Below are 22,036 nucleotides of genomic sequence, written 5' to 3' on the forward strand. Positions count from 1 at the left end.
ATGTGTGTGCGCGTGTGAGATGTGCATATGATTGATAAATATTCGTAGAAATATATATGCATGGCAAAATATAAAAATATATCAAAGCTTAGTGTTGATTCATTTTCTTTTTAGATAGCAAGAACAATTTTTTTAAAATCGAAATATATTTTCAATTTACTTTCAAGACATGTTGGCTTTCTTTTTTCAAAAGAGAAGATGAATAAATGGATATACATATAAAATGAATACCGACTTACTTTTCAACCTATACATTATAAATTCAGATTAATAACATGTCTTTTTTTTCTAAGTGAAATGCATTTCGATTATTTTCTGTGCATATATATGTATGAACGTGTCTGTGTATGTATGCGAGCTCTTTGCATATAGGACGTTCGTGATGTGAGTATTTATGTATTTTGGTTATTGCAGATAGCATCCTCAAAAGAATGTTAAATATTATATATAATCTTGGAATGCTTTTAAATATGAGAAATATTTTAGAGTACTAATATTAATAAGTACTTTCAAAGTTCGTGACAGGAGATTCTATTAGTTCTTAATTGCATTGGGTTTTGAATATATTTTCAACCCATTCCTTACTGGTCACTGAATACATTTTATCTTTTACTTCTTTCAGTCATTAGACTGCGGCCATGCTAGGGCAACGCCTTGACTTTTTAGTTGAATTGATTCTAGTACTAATTTTATTAAGCCGCTTAATTATTCTATCGGTCTCATTTGCCGAACCGCTAAGTTGTGGGGATGGAAACACACCAACAATGGTTATCAAGCTGTGGCGGACACACGCACTTACAGACACAGACACACACACACACACACACACACACACAGACACACATACACACACACACACACACACATACACACACACACACACACACACAGAGAAAAACATACATAGACATACATTCATACATGCATGCATACATACACATACATACATATAGACACACACTCCCACATATATATAGCCCAGTCCTGGCTAAGAAGGAATATATTCACAGACACGACAGAGCTGGGATCTATATACACTTGAAGCTATGCCAACACTATGGAATAACAACAGAAAAAAGATGGTATAAACACACGCCACAAAAGGTCACAGAAAACGAGAAAGTAACCATACTCTGGGATATGCCAATACACACAGATATAGAAATTAAGGCCAATAGACGAGATATAGTTGTCAAAGATCATGAAGGAAAAAAATGCTTTCTAATTGATGTATCAATACCAGCAGATGACAACGTTTCCCTAAAAGAAATAGAGAAACTTTCAAAATACAAAGACCTGGAAATAGAGGTAACTCGAATGTGGAATCTAAAAACAGAAACAATTCCTATCATAGTAGGTGCCTTAGGTAAAATAAAAAAAATATTCAGACAAATACATAACAAAAACACCAGGACTTACAAATATATATAACATACAGAAAATTGCACTACTGGGCACTGCACACATCCTACGCAAAACACTTTCAATACAGTAACCATAAGAGCATCACAGCAAACCACAGCACATACCCAAGGCACACAGAGCTGCGCTCGGTAGTGAAGTGAAAGCACGTTATAAAAATAAAACTACTGAATAATAATAATAATAATAATAATAGTAACAGCAACAACAACAACAACAACAACAACAGCCACAACAATAATAATAATAATATCGAAAAATACCTTAGAATGAGAACCGAGCTTCGAAATTTCTCCAAGACACCTGATGAAGGGTGGAGGGTACATCAGCCGAAACGTTGTGTTAACAACAAACAAGATAAGGACAAATATCCGTCAAATGCAAATAATGTAAATAATGTCCATAATTCCCCATCTCTTAAATATAGAACTATAAAAGAGTTTTTACGAAGTAAGAAAACTTCGAAACAAAAAAGAACATATCACAATTTGTAAGCTGTATCACCATAAGATACAATTTTTCTGACAATCAAGTTACTGGTACACTGCATTTCAGACTACCATAGGGACAAGTGGGCGTCACTAAATCAAGATATAGAACCTCGTCAATCTCGTCCGATGTTTTCATGTTTTGACGATATACTACTTCTAAAATGCAGAAACATACACATGCTGAGTTTCCACATAATTTCCGCCCACATCATTCCTCTCACAATGTTTGCGACCCAAAGACTGCAGTAGAAAATGCTTGCGCAATATAATACGTAGACCATCGCAGGATTTGAACGTAGAGATGTATTAACCAAAACAAAGACAAGTTATTCGGCTTGACATTATTATATTTCCACTAAACCACCATCCAAGATTGACAAATTTCTTTTTCTATTGTGCCTCGAAAGGAGTATCGGCAAAGTTAATCGCGGCAGGATTTGAGTTCAAAGTTCAAAGAGATGGAATAAATATCTCTAGGTAATTAATCCGACGGTTTACAACTCTATTATTTCCCTATTTTAAATACACACCTTCATGTCCAGTTCCATATATTTTCCTGGTTTTGAAAGGACATTTCACATTAATAACAAAAAACAAACAAACTAAAACAACCCCCACCCCAAAACAACGTATACCCTTCAAGTTTTGTGTTATTGTGAAATCTGAGAAAATCAAACCTCGACTTACGGCACACCAACTGAACATTGAACATTTCAAGTTACAGCTATAGTTATCATTGTTATTAAAAACATTTTGAAACTTAAAATTAAGACTTAAAATTTACTTCAAAATGCCCTCAATTCTCTTTGTTTTACATATTTATATAGCGACGTTACTTTTCCCTTATGAAGTAAATCTTTGTAGAATACTGTAAGGTAGTGGATTGAAAGTTAATTTTATGTCAACAACCCTGTTTCCTAGTTTTATTTCCCAAGAGACAAAAAGTCGAACCTCATTTAATAACATAACAAATCAATAATCAAATCGACCTTTCTTTCGTCATGCCTTTACATTCAGGATTGGTTCTTAAACAAGAGAAAAAGAAAAGTAGGAAGTTCATGCTTTATGATGAATATAAAGTATTGCTAATTTCAGGAGACACCTGCGGTTCGTTGGCTGAGAAGGCGCCATCTTATCTATTCAAAGCTTTACTATCAGAGAAACTATTCATTGATTTTTCTGTTACTTTTGCACGTTTTCTAATAATTTCAATGTAGTCCAATTCGTGTTCGCTTGGCATATTTCCGTCTTAATAATTCAAGAAAATTAGAGTCAACACATTTGTATTATCTGCACATTAACATCTATTATATTGGTAATCAGCCAGTTTCCACTTAAATTGAGGGCAAAATAATTTTATTAATATTTCGTGAGTAGCAGTCTAAAGTTGAATCTTGTATTATTAAACAAGTTTTGGAAAAAATTTGTCAGAAGAGAAATAAAAGGAAATTATTTGCATGAAAGACGGAGAAAATTGCACATCAGCAAATTTATTTTTAATCAAATGCAGGTATAAAATTAAGGGGATTTTCGTAACTCCATAACTAGAAAAGTGGGTGACATTTCGCATAGCGTAAAGCAGGCCGAGATTATAGGCTTCGAGAAACGGGCTGCATGAGACATTGTTAATAATCAGACGGGTTGCCCTTCTAAAAATTATCAAACAATTTTTCAATAGGTGTGCCATTCAAAGAGTGTCAGGGACTCCATGATACTTCAATTTAGATTTCTCTAAAGAGTCAGTTATCCAACCAGAATGCTCAAAGTTGCACTCTCTTTTAGAAAAGTATTTTAAAAAAGTTTTACGAGAGCCTTTTTGCAATTTTCTTTCAAGAAATTAGATCATCAGAAACATTTCTGCCAAAATATTTACAAGAAAACATTTGTACAATTGTAGAATCTAGTTGAAGAGCATAGCCTTGATTATTAAATGCTTAAATGAACTCGTGCATCAGCTTAGAAGTAGGAATTTACGGCTGTATCCATCTATCTATTAATCTGTTGCTGGAAAATGTGTCCGATGTCCATCAATTTATATCCGCCATTATAAGCAACATATGTTTCGTTTTGTCATGAACAAAAACAAACGAATATACTAAGATGATAAAATCGAAGGACAGCAAAACCTTCCAGAGAATCTAATACTTCACAAGCATACTCAAGTATATTCAAGAACAAATAAACGAACATGCCATTCAAAGAATCGGTGTGAAATACAAAGGGTAGATCAAGGCACAAAGGAACTTGGTCAAAACTTTACTTTCAGTTGAATAGGTAGACTGTTCCTTTTTGCCATGTTAAAGCTGTTGTATCATAGTTAATAGTTAATGAGCCATTAAAAAGCATACCTTTTACTGTTAAAACTTGTTAAAGCCAAATAAGATCATAATTTTGTTAGTCGATTGAATTAAATGCATTTAAAAGCCTGGTATTATTTCATCGACCATACATTTATTGAAGTTAAAGATATCAGGAACAGGATTGCAGATTTAAACACAAAAGTACCAAATTAAATAAAGAGCCTCAGTGCAATGGCCTGCTTAATCTATATCTACCCCACCACTTTATAGATATATCAGATTGTATTTCTGTGTTTGACATTTTATCATTTAATAAAACCATTTTTAGATATATCACATTGTTATAAGCTAGGATATCTGCACCATGCTAATTTATACTCTCTATATAGAAAAAAATGTGTCCATCCTGAGTAACTTTTTTTCTGGGTATACAACATATTTATCTTACCTCGGAAATTTCCAGAGTCATCGGCAGATTTATGAAGAATGGCGGATCATTGATTTCTGTAACGTTGACGAAGATTTGGAGAGTTATATTGAAAACATGCTTTAAAAAAAGAGAAAGATATATATATCATTTAGTAATTCATTTCTTGAATATAAACAATCATCTTTTGTGAGAAGAAATATTTCTTATCAGATATATCATAAAATTTTAACGATTACTATTTAATGCTAGAAATTTAAATCGGTATGAAAATACTGCAAAGATATTTTATTCCACTCTCAACTATTCATACTTCTTTGAACATGAAAAACATCATTTTGTGTCATGGAAGAAAGTGAGACAATACTAAATGACTGTAGTGTATTATTTAATTTTCAACAAATTTGCTCTAATTCACTGCCATGATATACTAAATCAATCCGTCCGTCCGTCCATCCATCCATCCACCCATGCATCCATCCGTCCGTCCGTACAGATATACATACGTACATAAATGCATAAATAAGGAATATCTATCTATCTATCTATCTATCTATCTATCTATCTACCTATGCGTTTTGTATGTACACTCACACACACACATATATATTAACGCCTACGCACGCAAAATTAAAGTGCTGAATAAAGTATTCTAAGGAAAAAATATTTTAATCTGCTTTAAAATATAAACCAAGTGGTTACATCACAGATGATATCTTTTTGTATGAAAAATGCTTTCCCCTTTTGTCTTACCAGACAATCACGAAGACAAGTAAACCCATCTTCTTTTCACAGACAGACTATTAGCTCATGTTTTTTGTGCAGTGTATATAAACATGATTAGTGTTAAATTTGTCTCGCTTGCATAATAGTAAAAACATGGATTATTAAGGAATTAATTAACAGCGTATAACATATCAATTTTTGGATTATTTAAAATGTCAAGTATACATTTTATGAGACAAATAGTCTAGCTATACTCTGCAAAGTAGATTGAATGTTTACACAACGTGTTCTTATAATTCGTTGAGAGAATACACATTCTCATTTATTTAAAATTTTCTCATAGTTTTTTTGTGTGAACGGGTATCATCTTCTGTCTACAGAGTAAGAAAAACCTTATAGTTATTCATAGTCTCTCTCTCCCTTCTTCAGCGTACGACAATCGCCGACCTTCGATGCAAAAGATATTCCTTGGCAAATATATATAACTTTTTCCAGTGACATTATTCACTGATATCGAAAAAGTGAAAACAAGCAATGTTAAATCTCTGAACGAGGTATTAACAGTAACTGCACGATAAAGTGAAGTATATTTGCCACTTAAATGTGGCTGACCCCGAGGGGTGGATGTTACTGTTGCTTTTAGCCCCAGGAGGACATCTCCTCCAGCTGGCTATCGACACACATCTGTGTCCTGTCTGTATTTGCCAAGGGAAGTTATCTTTCCCATCTTGATCTACGATACGTACGTACTCGAGTTTCAGGGTTATTTCCCTTCTTCAGCGTACGACAATCGCCGACCTTCGATGCAAAAGATATTCCTTGGCAAATATATATAACTTTTTCCAGCAACAGTAACATCCACCCCTGAAGTCACTCAGATAATGACCTTTCTGTTTATGGACTCTACTTCACTGCTTAACCTTCACCTGCAAACACACAAAAGACCCACCCTCATTTATGACCTTCTCCCGGCGTGTCTGTGTTTGAAGTTACTACAATTCGAAAGGAATACTAACGTCTTCGATTTCATTCTATCTGTAGAACAAATCAATCAACTAGTTGGAAAACCCCCCACATCAAATCAAATATTCAATTATTTCATTCTGCAATATTATGAATTCAATCAAGATAATTCAAATTCAATTGCTCGACCGTATCTCCATCAGTTAATCACGTGTTTCTTGCACCTCAGCTTTCAGTATGAGCTAATCAATTATTGTCTTTGCAAGTGTGATATATCAAATGGAACATATTTAGAATGTAGTCAACTGCCTTTAGTAATTAACTTGGTATTCAAGTTCAACTCTTTACAAAAAGAAATAATTCAGTTATCATAGGCATTATGACATTCTCTTCAAACTTAACTCCACCCGTCTTTCTTAACAAATATACGCACACAAACACACATTGTAAATAGACACATTAGCCATCTTAAATGCACGCGTATATATTTTTATGTCCGTATATAAGTATATATAAAATACACACAGTCATGCATAGACAGAAAAGAAATACTACTGTATATAAAATGTAAGCGATTGTGAAATAGAACTTTTGGCACATGAACACATATGAACACACGCACGAAAACACATGTATATAAGGACACCATAAGACAAAACTACATATTACAACAAAATGGAAAGTAAATTCTTTCCTTGGATAGGAAAAAATTCTATTCGAAATTCTTATAAGACTAACATTTACAAATGGATTTATAATATATATATATATACATACATACATACATACATACATACATACATATATATATATATATATATATATATATATATATATATATATATATATATATATATATATATACATATATATATATACATATATATATATACATATATATATATATATATATATATATATATATATATATATATATATATATATATATATATATATATATATATATATATATACATATATATATATAACTTCGTTATGCAAAAAATTATCAGAAAAAATATCAGTGTACTTACATTGTATGATTTAAGAACATGAATACATATACCGGTCAGAGAGAGGACAGATCTCTGGAATTAGAAAAGATGGAAATGTGAATAAATTTCGCTAACAATAGTATTCATTAGGGCTGGGTTATTACGAGTGAAAGTTGGTGTCATACAGATAAAATTAAGTTTACATAAAGATCGACAAGAATGTGTGTGTGTATATATACATACATACATACATACATATATATATGTATATATTAAGATATACATATATGTATGTGCATACACACAGACACACGCATGCACGTACACATACACACATACACACACACACATAAAAAGAGAGATGGACAGGCAGAGAGACAGAGAGACAGAGTTCAAGAGAGTGTGAGAAAAATCATTTGTGGATTTCAAATTTAGCCATGTATGTAACCCATAGTAACAGTTTGTGTCGCTAAATATAATATTGTGATCTGTCCAATTAGCTATGATAGTAGAGGACTTGACTAGCACCGAGATATACTCAAGATTTATATCTTCTCGTTGGTGCTGTGGTTCAGTCACATCCAGCATGCCTACCTTAGCAGTGGTGTGAAACCAACAGCCAGGCAAATGAAAATATTACCACAAACTGTTCGTAAAAGAATGTGTGTGAATTGCATATACAACTAAATTAGAAAATACCTGATTCGATTATACAGGGCCACGAGGGAGTCTGAAATTAAAAATTTTTTAAATAATTTTGGACTAGGTAGTGGTTAAATGTTTTGGATCAAAAATATCATCATAGCATGATGTCTTATGGATTCATAACGATTCCATTATAGCTCTTAGAACAATTGGTTCATTCTGAGTTGTAGGTATGATATTGTTTTCAAATTTTGGCGTAGAGCCAGCAATTTCTAGAGACGGGATAAGTCGATTATATCGACCCCAGTGCTTAGCTGGTACTTATTTTATCGACTCCGATAGGATGAAAGCATCGACCTCGAGGGAATTTGAATTCAGTACATAAAGACGGACGAAATGCTGCTCGAGGTTTTGCCCGGCGTGTCAACGGTTCTACCAGCTCACCGCCCTCATTTTTAGGTATTATATTCAACCCAATTTAATACCACAACCTGAACATTGAGTGCATTTAGTAGAGATTACTCAGTTTTACTATGTATCAGGTCACTTCAGAAATTAACTACTACTCTTAATAATGTAAACCAGTACTTCCTATATCATGAGCGAGCATTTAGTGACAAAGTCACAACACTACATAAGGTTTCTCCCTGCTCTGTGCAAGTTAGATGGAAAACCTGACAGGACAAAAACCAATACCTGTCTAATGATCTCAACTAGAAATCAAAGGTCAGCCATCAAACCTAATAAGGGAATGGTCCGCATCAAGTTATTCGAGCGTAAAACTTGCGCCTGAGTATCTCAGACTATCTGATCTTGTATTTCCACTGGCACAGAAATAAAAGGAGGGGGAACACCTTTGATAAGATCAAAGCCCCTCCATGATGGTTTAAATTAACCCTGGGTGAGATTATCATCAACTCATCTTTCGCATTGTTTGAAGTGATAGATATATGCATACAAGCATTCAGAGCAGACTCCTTTTCATTCTCCACTCGTGTCTTTCGGACCGTCATTGGGTATCTTATAAAAGGACAAAATATAACATTGGAAACTCTTTTAAATAAAAACATAAACAAGCTTGTATGAAGAACTCGTTAGATGGAATGTCATTTTTAGTGAGTTACTGGCCTTTCTGAGGAGAGGAATCGCTGGCAAAAGTAACCTGATCAGAGTCAAATGTACACTACATTAAAGGCTGCCTCTTATTGTATGGAAGATGTCCCAGAAAATTGAGGCTGAACGTCAACTAAATCAGGGCCTCAAAGTTCATTGATGCTGACTCTCCTCTTGACTGTTTGAAAAGATGTATTTATCATGTAGTAAAATTGCTCACAATTCTAATTACCAGAAGCACCATAACTTCAAATTTTGTTGATTCGATTAGTAATTCGTGTTTACTGCTAGATGCAATAATGCTTTGATTGTAGCCAATTACGTAAGTGATTTGTTTGTAGCGCTATAGTCATATCTATCTCAACCACCACATCGGTGTAGCCAGACAAATGAATAAGGCATTGGTTACTTAATATTTCATGTATAATGTATATTTCATGTGTCATAATGGCAGAGAATATAGCTTACTGAACATGGAAAAAAAAGCTTTTGGTCTTCAGTTTCGACGAAATACATACAGGAAATATACGCTTCCAATTAGCTTCATACTTCCCCTGCATTCATAGTCCTTGTATGTACGCGCGCGTAGACAAAGAAGGAAATGAAAAAATGGCGGAGAATTTTAGAATTTTATTATCTTATTATAAATATATTTGTTTTAAGGTAATTCCTCTGATCCCTTGCAACTGAATCCATCATCTGACTTTTGGCTAGGAAATCAAGAGAACGGACTTGGCTGTAATGCACTTATGAATTTATTTTGCGTTAATGAAAATGAAAAAAAAACCACAAAGAAATAAAACATAAAACAAGCAAAAAAAATGGATTCCTCACTGATTACGTCGACAGCGTTCTAATGCATGAACCATCTGAATATAGCTTTAAACGGAATCTTTGGCATAGAAATTATTGATAAACCAAATTTTATGAAAAATAATAATCTGAAGTGTGCAATTTTTATGGTTATTTGATCGTAATTCTTATGGTCAATTGAACAAATTCTTCTCCTATCATTTTCCTCACCAATATATTTGATATTTGTAAATGATAATGTATATTTCTGATAATAAATGATTCTGATTGCCTTATTGCATATCAATATCGAACTATCTAAAATTACTCATTCATAAGTCTCTTCTACTTATGATTGGAAGCCACCCTTTATTTTACACAGGTCATAACGAGAACACCCCATCGCCAATATCTTGCGCCTTCTCACCTCGTCATCCTCTCTCGAAACCGTCATCAGCTTCCAACTCATTATGAAACTTTTCAGCAAAACTCTTGTAGCATATTTTTTCAAATTTTCACCTTAGATAAACTTAATATATTTTCTGCCATAATTCTTTCGAACATTTTGGCAAATTAGATCAATTTCCATTTCAGGAAAAAAATAAAGAAATGATAAGACTCACATGCGTACGACCAAATTAAATGAAGCATAGAGACCACACATACACACAAACAGACACAGACAGACACAGACACACACACAGACACACACAGAAACACAGAGACAGACAGACAAGCAGACAGACAGACAGACAGACACACACACACACACACACACACACACACACACACACACACACACACACACACACACACAGAGTGTCGTATTGTACAGTCACACTCACTCAAAGCAGCACAGAAACGGTTAATATAAATGTCTGTCATTACAACACATTTAATGCTTTTTCGGAAAGAATAATTATACGAAATTTTCTATCTTGTCATTCAAAACTTGTTTTATTTCGTATAGAATCTGCTGGTTGTCTCTTTTGTTTTTGTATGGGTTATATCATGAAACAAATTTAGCTGTTATTTTCAGCAGGTTGCCGTCACATAACTCCCCTCTTGGCGTTTGTTGTTGTTACAGTTCGGTTTCATGCCAGCCCTGAACGAGCCAACCTATCATCAAGCGCATTCCAAACGTGTTCCAGAACTATAAACGCATTTGTGTATCTAGAGGAGCAACAGTTTCTAATATAGCTTCCATTTTTTAAAGGCGTTAGGATGCTATTCAACGCAAATTTCGAAGGAACGTGTTGAAATTCTCTCATTGGTGTATTTCTTATACATACCTACATTTACAAAGCTCCGTTCAAAATATTGAATCATATTCAATATATTGCATCATTTACAACAAACTTTCAAATAGCGAGCGAAAGAGGAGCCGCTATGAGTTCTGTCAAGTTACTAGAAATAGCATATAACACATAGTTGTGTTAATAAAGAAACAAACATTATGTAATCTAGTACTCGATACATTTTGACAAACTAAAATAAATACATACATAAATAAGAGAAAACTGTCGCTTTCTCTTTCTTTCTATCTTTCTATTAGTATTATTTCTTTCTTTTCGCTTTGTCGGATTAGGTTAAGCATCAACATTTCGCCAGAAATCCACCCTGGAAAGCTACAACTTCCATAAGTGAGATATGTTTTTATAACGAACTGAACACAATTTCACCGGCAAGATATATAGTTCACAGTGTTACCAGAGCAACAGTTTATTTGATGGCAAATTAACGACTCAGAGGTGCTACATCGTGACAAACTTTTGTCATTTTTTTGTCAATGCTAATTACTGTATAAGAAGTAGGTGGGCAGCATAATTAGTAAAGGCATCCTTAGCATGAGGGAATAAATATTAATATGCAATCACAAACAAGAATCACAAATCATCCCAATCAGTAACTATTTGGTTTGGTTCTGCTTACACTGTTGTGTAATATACCACCTACAGTAGAACTTTAAACATCTATTTGGATATAGATATCTTGCTAATTTCCAAAAACACTGACTCTAATTTCTATTTCTATTTCTATTCTATTTCTTAAAGAGATTACAGATCATCAACAATACACACACTCACACATAGCAACTTATTTAGCAAACTGTAAATGAAGTAAATAGCGTCATATATTTATAACATAAGTACGGCAATGAATTCTTGTTAATTGTTGTTTTTACGTTGGTAACTAATAGTAATTAAATTGACCTCTAGTTTATTTAGCACGTGCCTAGAACTTCTCTTAGTAAATCCCAGAATAAAACACAGATGACTTGACTGCATAGGACTGGAACACAGGACACAGTGGGATGAACTAAACAGCTATTTCTACTTCTGTATCACTTTGTGATACATGTTCATTAAAAAACATATGTGGTTCACATACACATGAGGTATTGAATTGACATACGCTCCTACATGCACGGAACATACACACAAATACATACATTTCAATATACATCTTTGGGTGAGTGTGTGCGTATGTGTGTGTGTGTGTGTGTGTGTGTGTGTGTATGTGTGTGTGTGTGTGTGTGTGTGTGTGTGTGTGTGTGTGTGTGTGTTTGTATACGTGTAAATGGCTGTATACATTGCGCGCATGCAAATCCTGGATGACATTATATGCCGTATTCATATAAAGAGTGAAATATTTAATAAGCCGTATTCATATTTCTAAGATAATAAATATCAAATAATTATTCATATAATTTTCCTACCAAGCGTTAATTAACCAGCCTAGTTCTATGGACGGCAAAGCAAAGCGTCGACAGATATATTTGGTAGGCGAAAAAACTTTTCATGCCTTAATTTTTTTTCTTGATTGTTGCCGACATTGATTTGAATGCTCACAGAATTAGATATGACATGACAAATAACGATGGCTTCTTCTGATCAGGCAGACGACTGATTTGCTTTGTATCTTTAGCATATATACTTACTGAGGACATGAAAGGCAAACATTGATTTCTGCTAGGATTTCGACTTAGACAAAAGATGGACAAGGGTAAATACTTTTCGCCATAGAAACATCTACAGAAAGGACATGGTGGTTTTGTCTTGTGTGCAGGGCGTGTCCAACAACGGAAAATAAAAAAGTACTTCGTCTGTTTTGAAAATATGTTCTGATTCAATCGAAAATAAGAGTTATGTCCTTGTTGTGGAACCCCTGGATAGATCTACCTGAGGAGATATAGGGGACATTTCAGATAAATGACTACACCATCCTCTATTCAGGTACAATGTACATAAAACTGAATTATAAATGCGTAGTTCTTTTCGTGGGGCGGCAAAGTGAGACTTGCGTGTAGTTTTGCTGCTATCTTTGAAGACTGAGTGATTACGTAAAGGCTCCCTTGATATGATTCTTAAGTCACGTCTAGAAACAATGAAAATGTACACTGTCTATTTATGTTATTTATTTTAGGATCACCTTAATCAGTAGTCTCGCCCGTATGTTTTTGCTTCGCTAGATATTTTTCTTTGAGAACTATTCGGTGATCTTCTTCTAGCACATCAGCAGTCCACTTAGTGGTCTCTTTTATATATACATGTACAATAATCCTTTTGAGATCGCAGATAATTTTTTTCTGAATCTCCTGATTCTTTTAATGTGCTAGTTTCCTACCAAATTCAGTCGTTTACAGCGATCCCGGTGTTCATTTAGTACATATTTTATCAACCCCGAAAGGTTGAAAGGCAAAGTCGACCCCCGGCGACATTCGAACTGAAGACGTAAAAACGGACGAAATACCGTTAAGCGTTTTGTCCGGCTTGTTCACGATTCCTCCTATTCGTCGTCTAACACTGAGATAATATTCAAAATGTAAGGAGGCGGGTTGCTAGGAATGTTAGATCGTTAGGTTAAAAAAAAATACCTTGTGATACTGTCGGCACCAGCTGTGCTTTTCATTATCCCGAGGTCAATTAAGTAAAGTTCCACTCACGTAAGGTAGTATACAATCGACAATACCCATACCGAGGTCTAAGATGTGCCTATTTAAGAAGTAAACATTAGTAATTCGATCCATATAAGGTGTTCGTACAGGATCACCCAATCTGCTAGAAATATCAGCTAAATATTTGTCTCAAATCAGATATAATTTCATTTAGGTCAATGAAGTAGTCAGAGATGTAAATACATTATAATACATAATCTGCTACTTAATAATAGTACGTGATCTGTTTCATCAAAGCAAATGCGGAGCAAAAACAACACCAACAAAAACAACACCGTGAGATGTTTGAAAAATTAGAGCGATATTTATTCTAATTTCTGTACTGAGTTCAAATCTCACCGAGGTCAAGTTTCCCTTCTGCTTTTCATATTGATAAAAGACAGTACCAGTCAAAAGCAGTGCAATGGCGGAATTGTTAGACCGTTAGAAAGAGAGTTTTTTAGTATGTGACTTGTGTCTTTGACTTCTGAGTTTTTCGGGTAGTAAACTTAATCTGTTACACCGTTTAACACTACCAGATGGTCCACGGAACTGAGTTCACTGTTGTAAGAATCGGGTTCCGAATACGATTTTGAGAGTAAGAATAACCTCCTCCTTTTCACACAAATTTACGAGACACTGCAAAAATAAAGGACTATCGCCTATGACCTGTGCTCACAGGCGAAGATATCAAAGACAATATATTTGTAACCGATGTTACTATCTGCATTATGGATCCGCTTCACAATCATTCTTTTATTCTTTTACATGTTTCAGTCACTTGACTGCAGACATGCTGGAGCACCGTCTTAAAGGGTTTTAGTAAAAAAATAAAAAAAATAGATCCCAAGACTTATTCTCTGTAAACCTGGTGCTTATACTATCGTCCACTTTTGCCAGACCGGGAACGTAAACGCTCCAGCATCGGTTGTCAAGTGATGGTGGGACATACACGCACACACACACACACACACACACACACACACACACACACACACACGACAGTCTTCTTTCAGTTTCCTGAACCCGGAACCATGTGGTTGCAAAGCAGGCTTCTTACCACACAGCCACGCCATGTGTTATTGGTTTTCATCACAAGGCTGTACTGTTTGGAAATGCATCTTACACCACAGTATTCAGTTGACATATAAGTTCTGTGTCGAATTTGATAGACGGGTACTCATTGACCATACTGTACCTCAAATATAACAGATTTCTGAACCGCTATGGTTCATTTATTATACTTTGCGATTGCTATACTGTCTCCATCTACTTTTGTTATTAGCTCTTGTTAGGTTTGGCAGTAAAATTGGTTACTTTGCTAATAATGGATATTTCAGATTATATTGTCTGGTGATTAGTCTTAATCCCGAATCTGTTTAGTGTTAAGCAGATGAAATACATCATTACGTTCGGATTCGGATATAATGCCAGTACAAAGTGCATGATGGTATTGAGTTGAATTGTCTGCAGCAGCGTAAAGAGACATTCAACAATTCAACAGTTGTCTTATTGTTTGCAGTTATCAACCTTGTGTATTTTATGTTAGTTCCTCTGGCTGTCTAGCAATAAGCATCTTGACCATATCATCATCATCATCATCGTCGTCGTCATCGTCATCGTCGTCTTCCCCTTCCTCGTCGTTGTCCTTGTCCTCCTCCTCTTCCTATCGCTGGGTTGATCATTCACAGCTGAGTGGACTAGGGCAATGTGACATAAAGTGTTTTGCTGAAGGGCACAACGCATCACCCGATCCAGGAATCCAAGCTGTAATGTTGCGATCGTGAGTGCAAAACCCCGAACCAGCGTTCCACGCGTCTTCACTTCTCAGTGAAGATCTGTTGACCTTTTCCCTGTAGATATGATGCCAATTGCACCTGTATTGAATTTTGTGGGTGAAGAGCGAAACTACAGGTCTTAGTCCATAAAGTCAGATTGTTTTCATTCATAGCCACCCCAAACTTTGTGATTCTGCGTTTACATTAGATATGGGATTTAACTTACCGTTCGTGTTTTTAATTCTCCATTGACGACAAGACTTTGAGTTGAACTATCATATCGCAAATACTCGGTGTCACCCTCGTTCATAAACACTTTATGTTTACCATCTTTTGGTACATTGAACTGTCGAATTACGGAACCTGGAGAGAGAAAACAAAGTTAAAAAATATACATACTTTAACTCACTAATGTTCAGTTTTAAAAAAAAAATTAACTCATTAAAAATAATGAAAATATCTAGACTAAGCTTTCAATGAGGCAAATTTTTGCTACAGTTTGAAAACGCAGCTGAAGTGCTAAGACAGTTTAAGAGGCATTTTCAGACAGATCCGCCAACGCAACTTACAATCACGCTAACTAGCGGTGAGTTTGAAACAGATGAATCTGTTCAGAATATCCATAAGAAGCGGTTCCGGAAGACCGCAGACGTTAATAAACCCAACAAAACAAGAAAGGGTACTAGATACGTAATGCGAAACTTGAAGAAAATCTGTGCTGCAGGGAAGCGTCCTTCGTATTTTCAGGTTGCATAAATAGTCTATGCACCCAATGAAGACAGATATTAATAACACAGCGCTTTAGAGTTTAACACTAATAGATTTCTTCAAACATTTGAAGATGAACATTTGCTTATTTGTAAATGCGTTTATAAGAAATTAAAACCTTTACAAAAAAATCAAGAAGTACATAAAAGTTTATGTCTAACCAGATTTCTGTCCAATTTAATTAAAAACAGAGACTGTTATCTACTTAAAGTAGCTGCAATACAGACATAACACAACATTCTCGTCAAGATATTACAGAAAATTCCGGTATTCAAGATATAACTGAAGCATTATCGACCCCGAAAGAATGTATGGCCAGCAAGATCTTGGCGGAATTTGAACTCAGAACAACGAAAAAATAAGCGGCTGAACAGTTTGGCCGACGTGCTAACGATTTGGCCAGCCGGCCAGCTTCATTTTATTGTTCATATTAAAAGCATAAAGTTATTAATCATCAATGCCCCCCCCCCCCACACCACACATACTGGTGTTGGAAAATTAACAAACAGGTTCTTCACAAAATAATCACTAAAGTTAAGGAAAAGAAAGTCATTCTTTAATTACTAATTTTCCGTTTATATTATTTATACCAGGAACGATTATTTGACCATCATATTTTACATCCGTTCCCGGTGAAATGAAATTCATGTCATTCATTTTAAAACAAAATTAATCTAATAACTATAATTAATGATTATGTCATAAATAATACCTAGCTGACAGTTTCGTGAATTATTAATACAGGTGTAGAGAAAAACGAAATGTTTAAAATATCCGTAACAAAATCAATCGTATTCTTTTCTTCCGAACACCCCCACACACTCACACACATACATACACACACACGCATATATTCTTATAAGTACATCATGTATAGGCACCCACATATATGATCTCGTATGTTTATGAGTATGAAAGGGTGCATCTGCATATATGTGTGTGTATAGATTATTGTACACCCACTTAAATCACTCATTGGGAGGAAGGAAGTGGATAACTTTCTGCAGATTTCTTTTGTGAAATTTAACTCTCAGCTATGACATATACCTAAGGAGATCGATATAATACATACACACAAGTTTATATATATATATATATATATATATATATATATATATATATATATACATACATGTTTATGTATATATATAAATATATATGCATATATACATATATGTATATATATATATACATATATATATATATATATATATATATATATATATATATGTATATATATATATACATATATATATATATATATGTATATATATATATACATATATATATATATATATATATATATATATATATATATATATATATATATATATATATATATATATATATATATATATATATATATATATATATGTATATATATATACATAAACATGTATGTCTATATACATATGTGTGTGTGTGTTGACATACATATTTATGTATAATCAACTGCATAATCAAATATGTTTTTTAACTCCACGAAATAAGACAGATTTAAAAGAAAAACGAAAGAAAATGTTTCCGAATTTGATATTTTTTATGATGTATTATATTGAGAGTTTCTTTATATACGAAAATGCATTTTTTCCCCTATATTTCTCAGTAAATAAACAAAGTAGAATAAATATGCACTTTTTAAAAGACATTAATATATTTCATGACAGCTTAGAAAAGAAATGTAATATTGAGATGTTGTACAAGCGATTGATTTATTCTGTGTTGATATATAAGATAGTAGAGTAGGAATATTGAATATTTGTTAAAAATACTTCGAGTTGAAAAAATTGATAACACTATGTATTATACAGAATAAATGTGATATATCTTTAGACACACACATATATATACCTACAGAAATATGTGTATATATGTGTGTGTGTGTTCGGGGAGAATGATTTGTGACGACGGGCCTGCTGTTTCGCTTTAATTGATGAGAATGGAATATCTAGCCGGTATTAATCAATATTTTCTTAATTTATACTTGCCATTATTATACTCTTATTTTTTCACTGCTAAATGATCTATCCGTTTTGTGTTGTCTCTGCATATATGTTCTGTGACAGAGTTCGTTTCATATTTATTTTGAGGATAAATGGATCGGTGCAGATTGCTCTGTTTTTTGTATATGGGTTAATTTTCTGTTTGAGAGAGAAATGGACCTGATATCTTTTAAAATCTTAAGACAGACTTTGGTCACGTTCCCAAATCTATTTAGAAGATTTGAATGTTTGGCAGTACATTTTCTTGCTTCGATTATTTGAGGAAGAGATTGTTAGGTTTCCCAATACCTTCCATTGATTTTTACTCTTGTACGCCAAAATTTCATTTGTATCATTACAAAAGCAATGACAGCAACGTTCACACCGAAACAAATACAGTGTGAACAAGAAAAATATCAAAGCATATTTTTGCGTGATATGAATTTCCACACTGCAATTACACCAATTACAAACCGAACCAACGAGTGAATTTTTTTTCCGTACCACGTATCTGGGTCTCCTAATAGTACCAGGTGCTAGGTTCAAAGATATATCTCTTTTACTTGTTTTAGTCATTTCACTGCGGCCATGATGGAGCACGGCCGTTAGTCGAGAATATCGACCCCAGGACTTATTCTTTGTAAGCCTAGTACTTATTCTATCAGGCTCTTTCTTGCTGAACTGCTAAGTTACGGGGACTTAAGCACACCAGCATCGGTTGTCAAGCGATGGTGGGGGGACAAACACAGACACACAAACACACATACATATATATATATATATATATATATATATATATATATATATATATATATATATATATACACATATATACGGTGGGCTTCTTTCAGTTTCCGTCTACCAAATCCACTCACAAGGCTTTGGTCGGCCCGAGGCTATAGTAGGAGTCACTTGCCCAAGGTGCCACGCAGTGGGACTGAACCCGGAACCATGTGGTTGGTAAGCAAGCTACTTACCACACAGGCACTCCTGCGCCTTATATATATATTAATTCTGTGAAAAATAAATATATAGTTTATTTTATAAATTCATGGTTATGCGATTCCCTAAAGTTTAGGCATTTTACATTCATATCAACACAGAAACGAGTAGGAAATTCTTTCTTGCTTATCTGCAAGAAATAACAACTGCCAAGTACCTCTCAGAATATAGATTCTACTTGCTGCCTTAAAGAACGGAAATGACACATTATATATAAAAAATGTCAAATATACAATGAAAACAAAAAGGTCACATGTGGTTATGAATCTACTTGTTTATTTGCAGAACTGGAATAAAACAACGGTAACAACGAAAACTGACAGGTACCACGGATTAATCTCCTTGCAAAAATGAGTGACTAGTAAAGAGAATATTGATATTCCCTTTGCCATTTGGCTGTCAAAAGTTGTGCGAAAGACGTCGCATATATATATATATATATATGTATATATATATATATATATATATATATATATATATATATATATATATATATATATATATACAAGTGACGTAACATATCTCTAATGAATTGTAATCTTTATCGAGAAGTAAGTCCACGGCGTCAAGTGTTTCTATAACAGAAATGCAAGACAAACTGATATGGACGTAGTAATAATATGGACGTAGCAAATAAACACAATTAGGCTATATAGATATATATATACTCACATACATTCATTCATACATACATACATACATACATACATACATACATACATTCATATATATATGTGTGTATGGTCTGGCTAAGTCGAAATGGTTTTTTTGTATTCTTCCTTTCTACTTCGAGAGTTTAAATGTAGTTACAAAAATATGTCCTTCTTCTAAAATGAAATTTCATTAAATTTCTATATCTTTGTGCAGCTGAGGATTGCTCTGCATTTTACATTTGATGTAATGTCCACATTGCCTTAATTAAGTGGAGTCGCGTGGAACGATCGTACTGCATTAACTTTGGATATCCTTGTTGCTTATTGTATCTTTGTATCTTTGTGTCTCTGTTTCTTCATCCACCACCATCAATATCTTGTATTCTTGTATTCTCTATTATCTTTATCATTTACTTATTTAAGACATTAGACTGCGGCCATCCTGCGGCACTGCCTTGAAGAATTATATATATATATATATATATATATATATATATATATATATATATAAAATATAAAAGAGGAATGAATGTAAATCTATATATATAAAACTTAGATATATTTCGAACAAAAATTGGTCCAGGACATGTCTAACTTAATAGCACCACCTAATAGGATTATCTAAATCTTTTTAAAGTCAAGTTTTGTGATATTATGGTCCATTCAAGTAGTGAGTTCTTGTTGAGTAAGTTGTATCTAGGTATGGGTGGCTTATCTGGTATTCCTTGAAGAAATTTGTCCAGACTCCGTTTAAAGGAGATGAGATCCTTTTCCTCTTTGATCAGTTTTGGGACAATGTTAAACAGAGCAGGGCCTGTTGAGGAAAAGAAGTTGTGCCGCAGTGTACCTATATGCTGTGATTCTGAATTGGGCAGGACACGTATGGCTCGTAGTCCCAGCCTTGGATGAACCTTGAAGCTAATGTTCAGGCCATTTGGGCAATGCTGACGGTATAGTCTCCACACCGTGGAAATGATATACCGCTCGCGGCGGCATTGGAGAGTAGAGTTTCAAGACTTTAAGGCGGTCCCAGTAATCGAGATCAGTCATGCCCTTAATTCGCTTAGTGAGTGCCCTCTGGGGTGTGGTTACGAAGCAAGCTTATCCACACAGTCACACCTTTTGAACTTATTTTCGTTGTCATTCTTGTGGAAGAGAATTGTAATGCATTTTTGAAAGCAGAAGTATTATTTTAACTATTGTTATAACTCTTTTCATAATTTCTTCTTCAAATTCGTATGATTAATTATATTTTAATTTCTAAAGATTGCAATTCACATTAATTTCCTTGAATTTGTTAGTTATGCAAATCACTTTTTCCTTTCTGTTTTTGTTCTGATTTATATTTGTTTTAATTTATTTTTCTCTTTGTTTTCCATCTCGGCCAAACAAGTTAAGCTTTTTCAAATCTAGTTTTATGTTATCTGTTTTAATAGGAGAAATATAACTGATGAAAATAGGAAGCAACGAGTTACACAAACGTTAAACGATGAATTGCTGATTTATTTTTAATACTTTCCGGCAGATACGAGGGCAAACACGCTTGTCGTGTTGTGTTCGACACAGAAACAAATTTTTTTTACGACGACTATGTGATCATAAAACTCGTTTCATTAATACAAGGCATTCCGTTATACTGGTGCTTCGACATGTTCTGTTACGTCAGCCAGACGTACCCGAACCTTAGAATCTAAACAAGAGCCGATGTGTAGCTTATAATCACAGCGAACAAAGTGTTTGACGATCTGTGCTGATATAACAGCCATTAACATATCTGCGTTCGAATCTACCGGAACCTATTAAGTATAATTATGAATGTCATCGTTCCAAATTCGCTTCTCTACTTGTAAGTAACGATTCAGAATAGTTAAAAGTGGCTCGGAAGTCTGACAAAGACGAGGAGATACATTTTAAACGAGATAAAGAGTGCTATTTTTTCTCTTTGCAAATATAAGAAATAGAGATTATTAAAGTTTATACAATTAGAAAGAGTGCCATAAAAATTTGATCATCTGGTTGTCAAAAGTGGAAAATAAGAGAAA

The 22,036-nt window shown here is 34.0% G+C and overlaps 1 protein-coding gene across 1 annotated transcript in view; it reads right to left on the minus strand.

The window, feature by feature from the left end:
* Nucleotides 1-22,036, minus strand: part of LOC106875431 (protocadherin Fat 4) — a 483,503-nt gene that overhangs the window by 366,125 nt on the left and 95,342 nt on the right. The window contains exons 3-5 of the mRNA XM_089363753.1: nt 15,816-15,952; nt 7,364-7,417; nt 4,662-4,760 (exon numbers count right to left, since the gene is read on the minus strand). Coding sequence (XP_089219879.1) covers nt 4,662-4,760; nt 7,364-7,417; nt 15,816-15,952 — 290 coding nt within the window. The remainder of the gene's footprint in view (nt 1-4,661; nt 4,761-7,363; nt 7,418-15,815; nt 15,953-22,036) is intronic.

This window comes from Octopus bimaculoides, chromosome 15 (assembly GCF_046866305.1).
Source record: "Octopus bimaculoides isolate indiv1 chromosome 15, ASM4686630v1, whole genome shotgun sequence".
NCBI classification, from domain to species: Eukaryota; Metazoa; Mollusca; class Cephalopoda; order Octopoda; family Octopodidae; genus Octopus; species Octopus bimaculoides.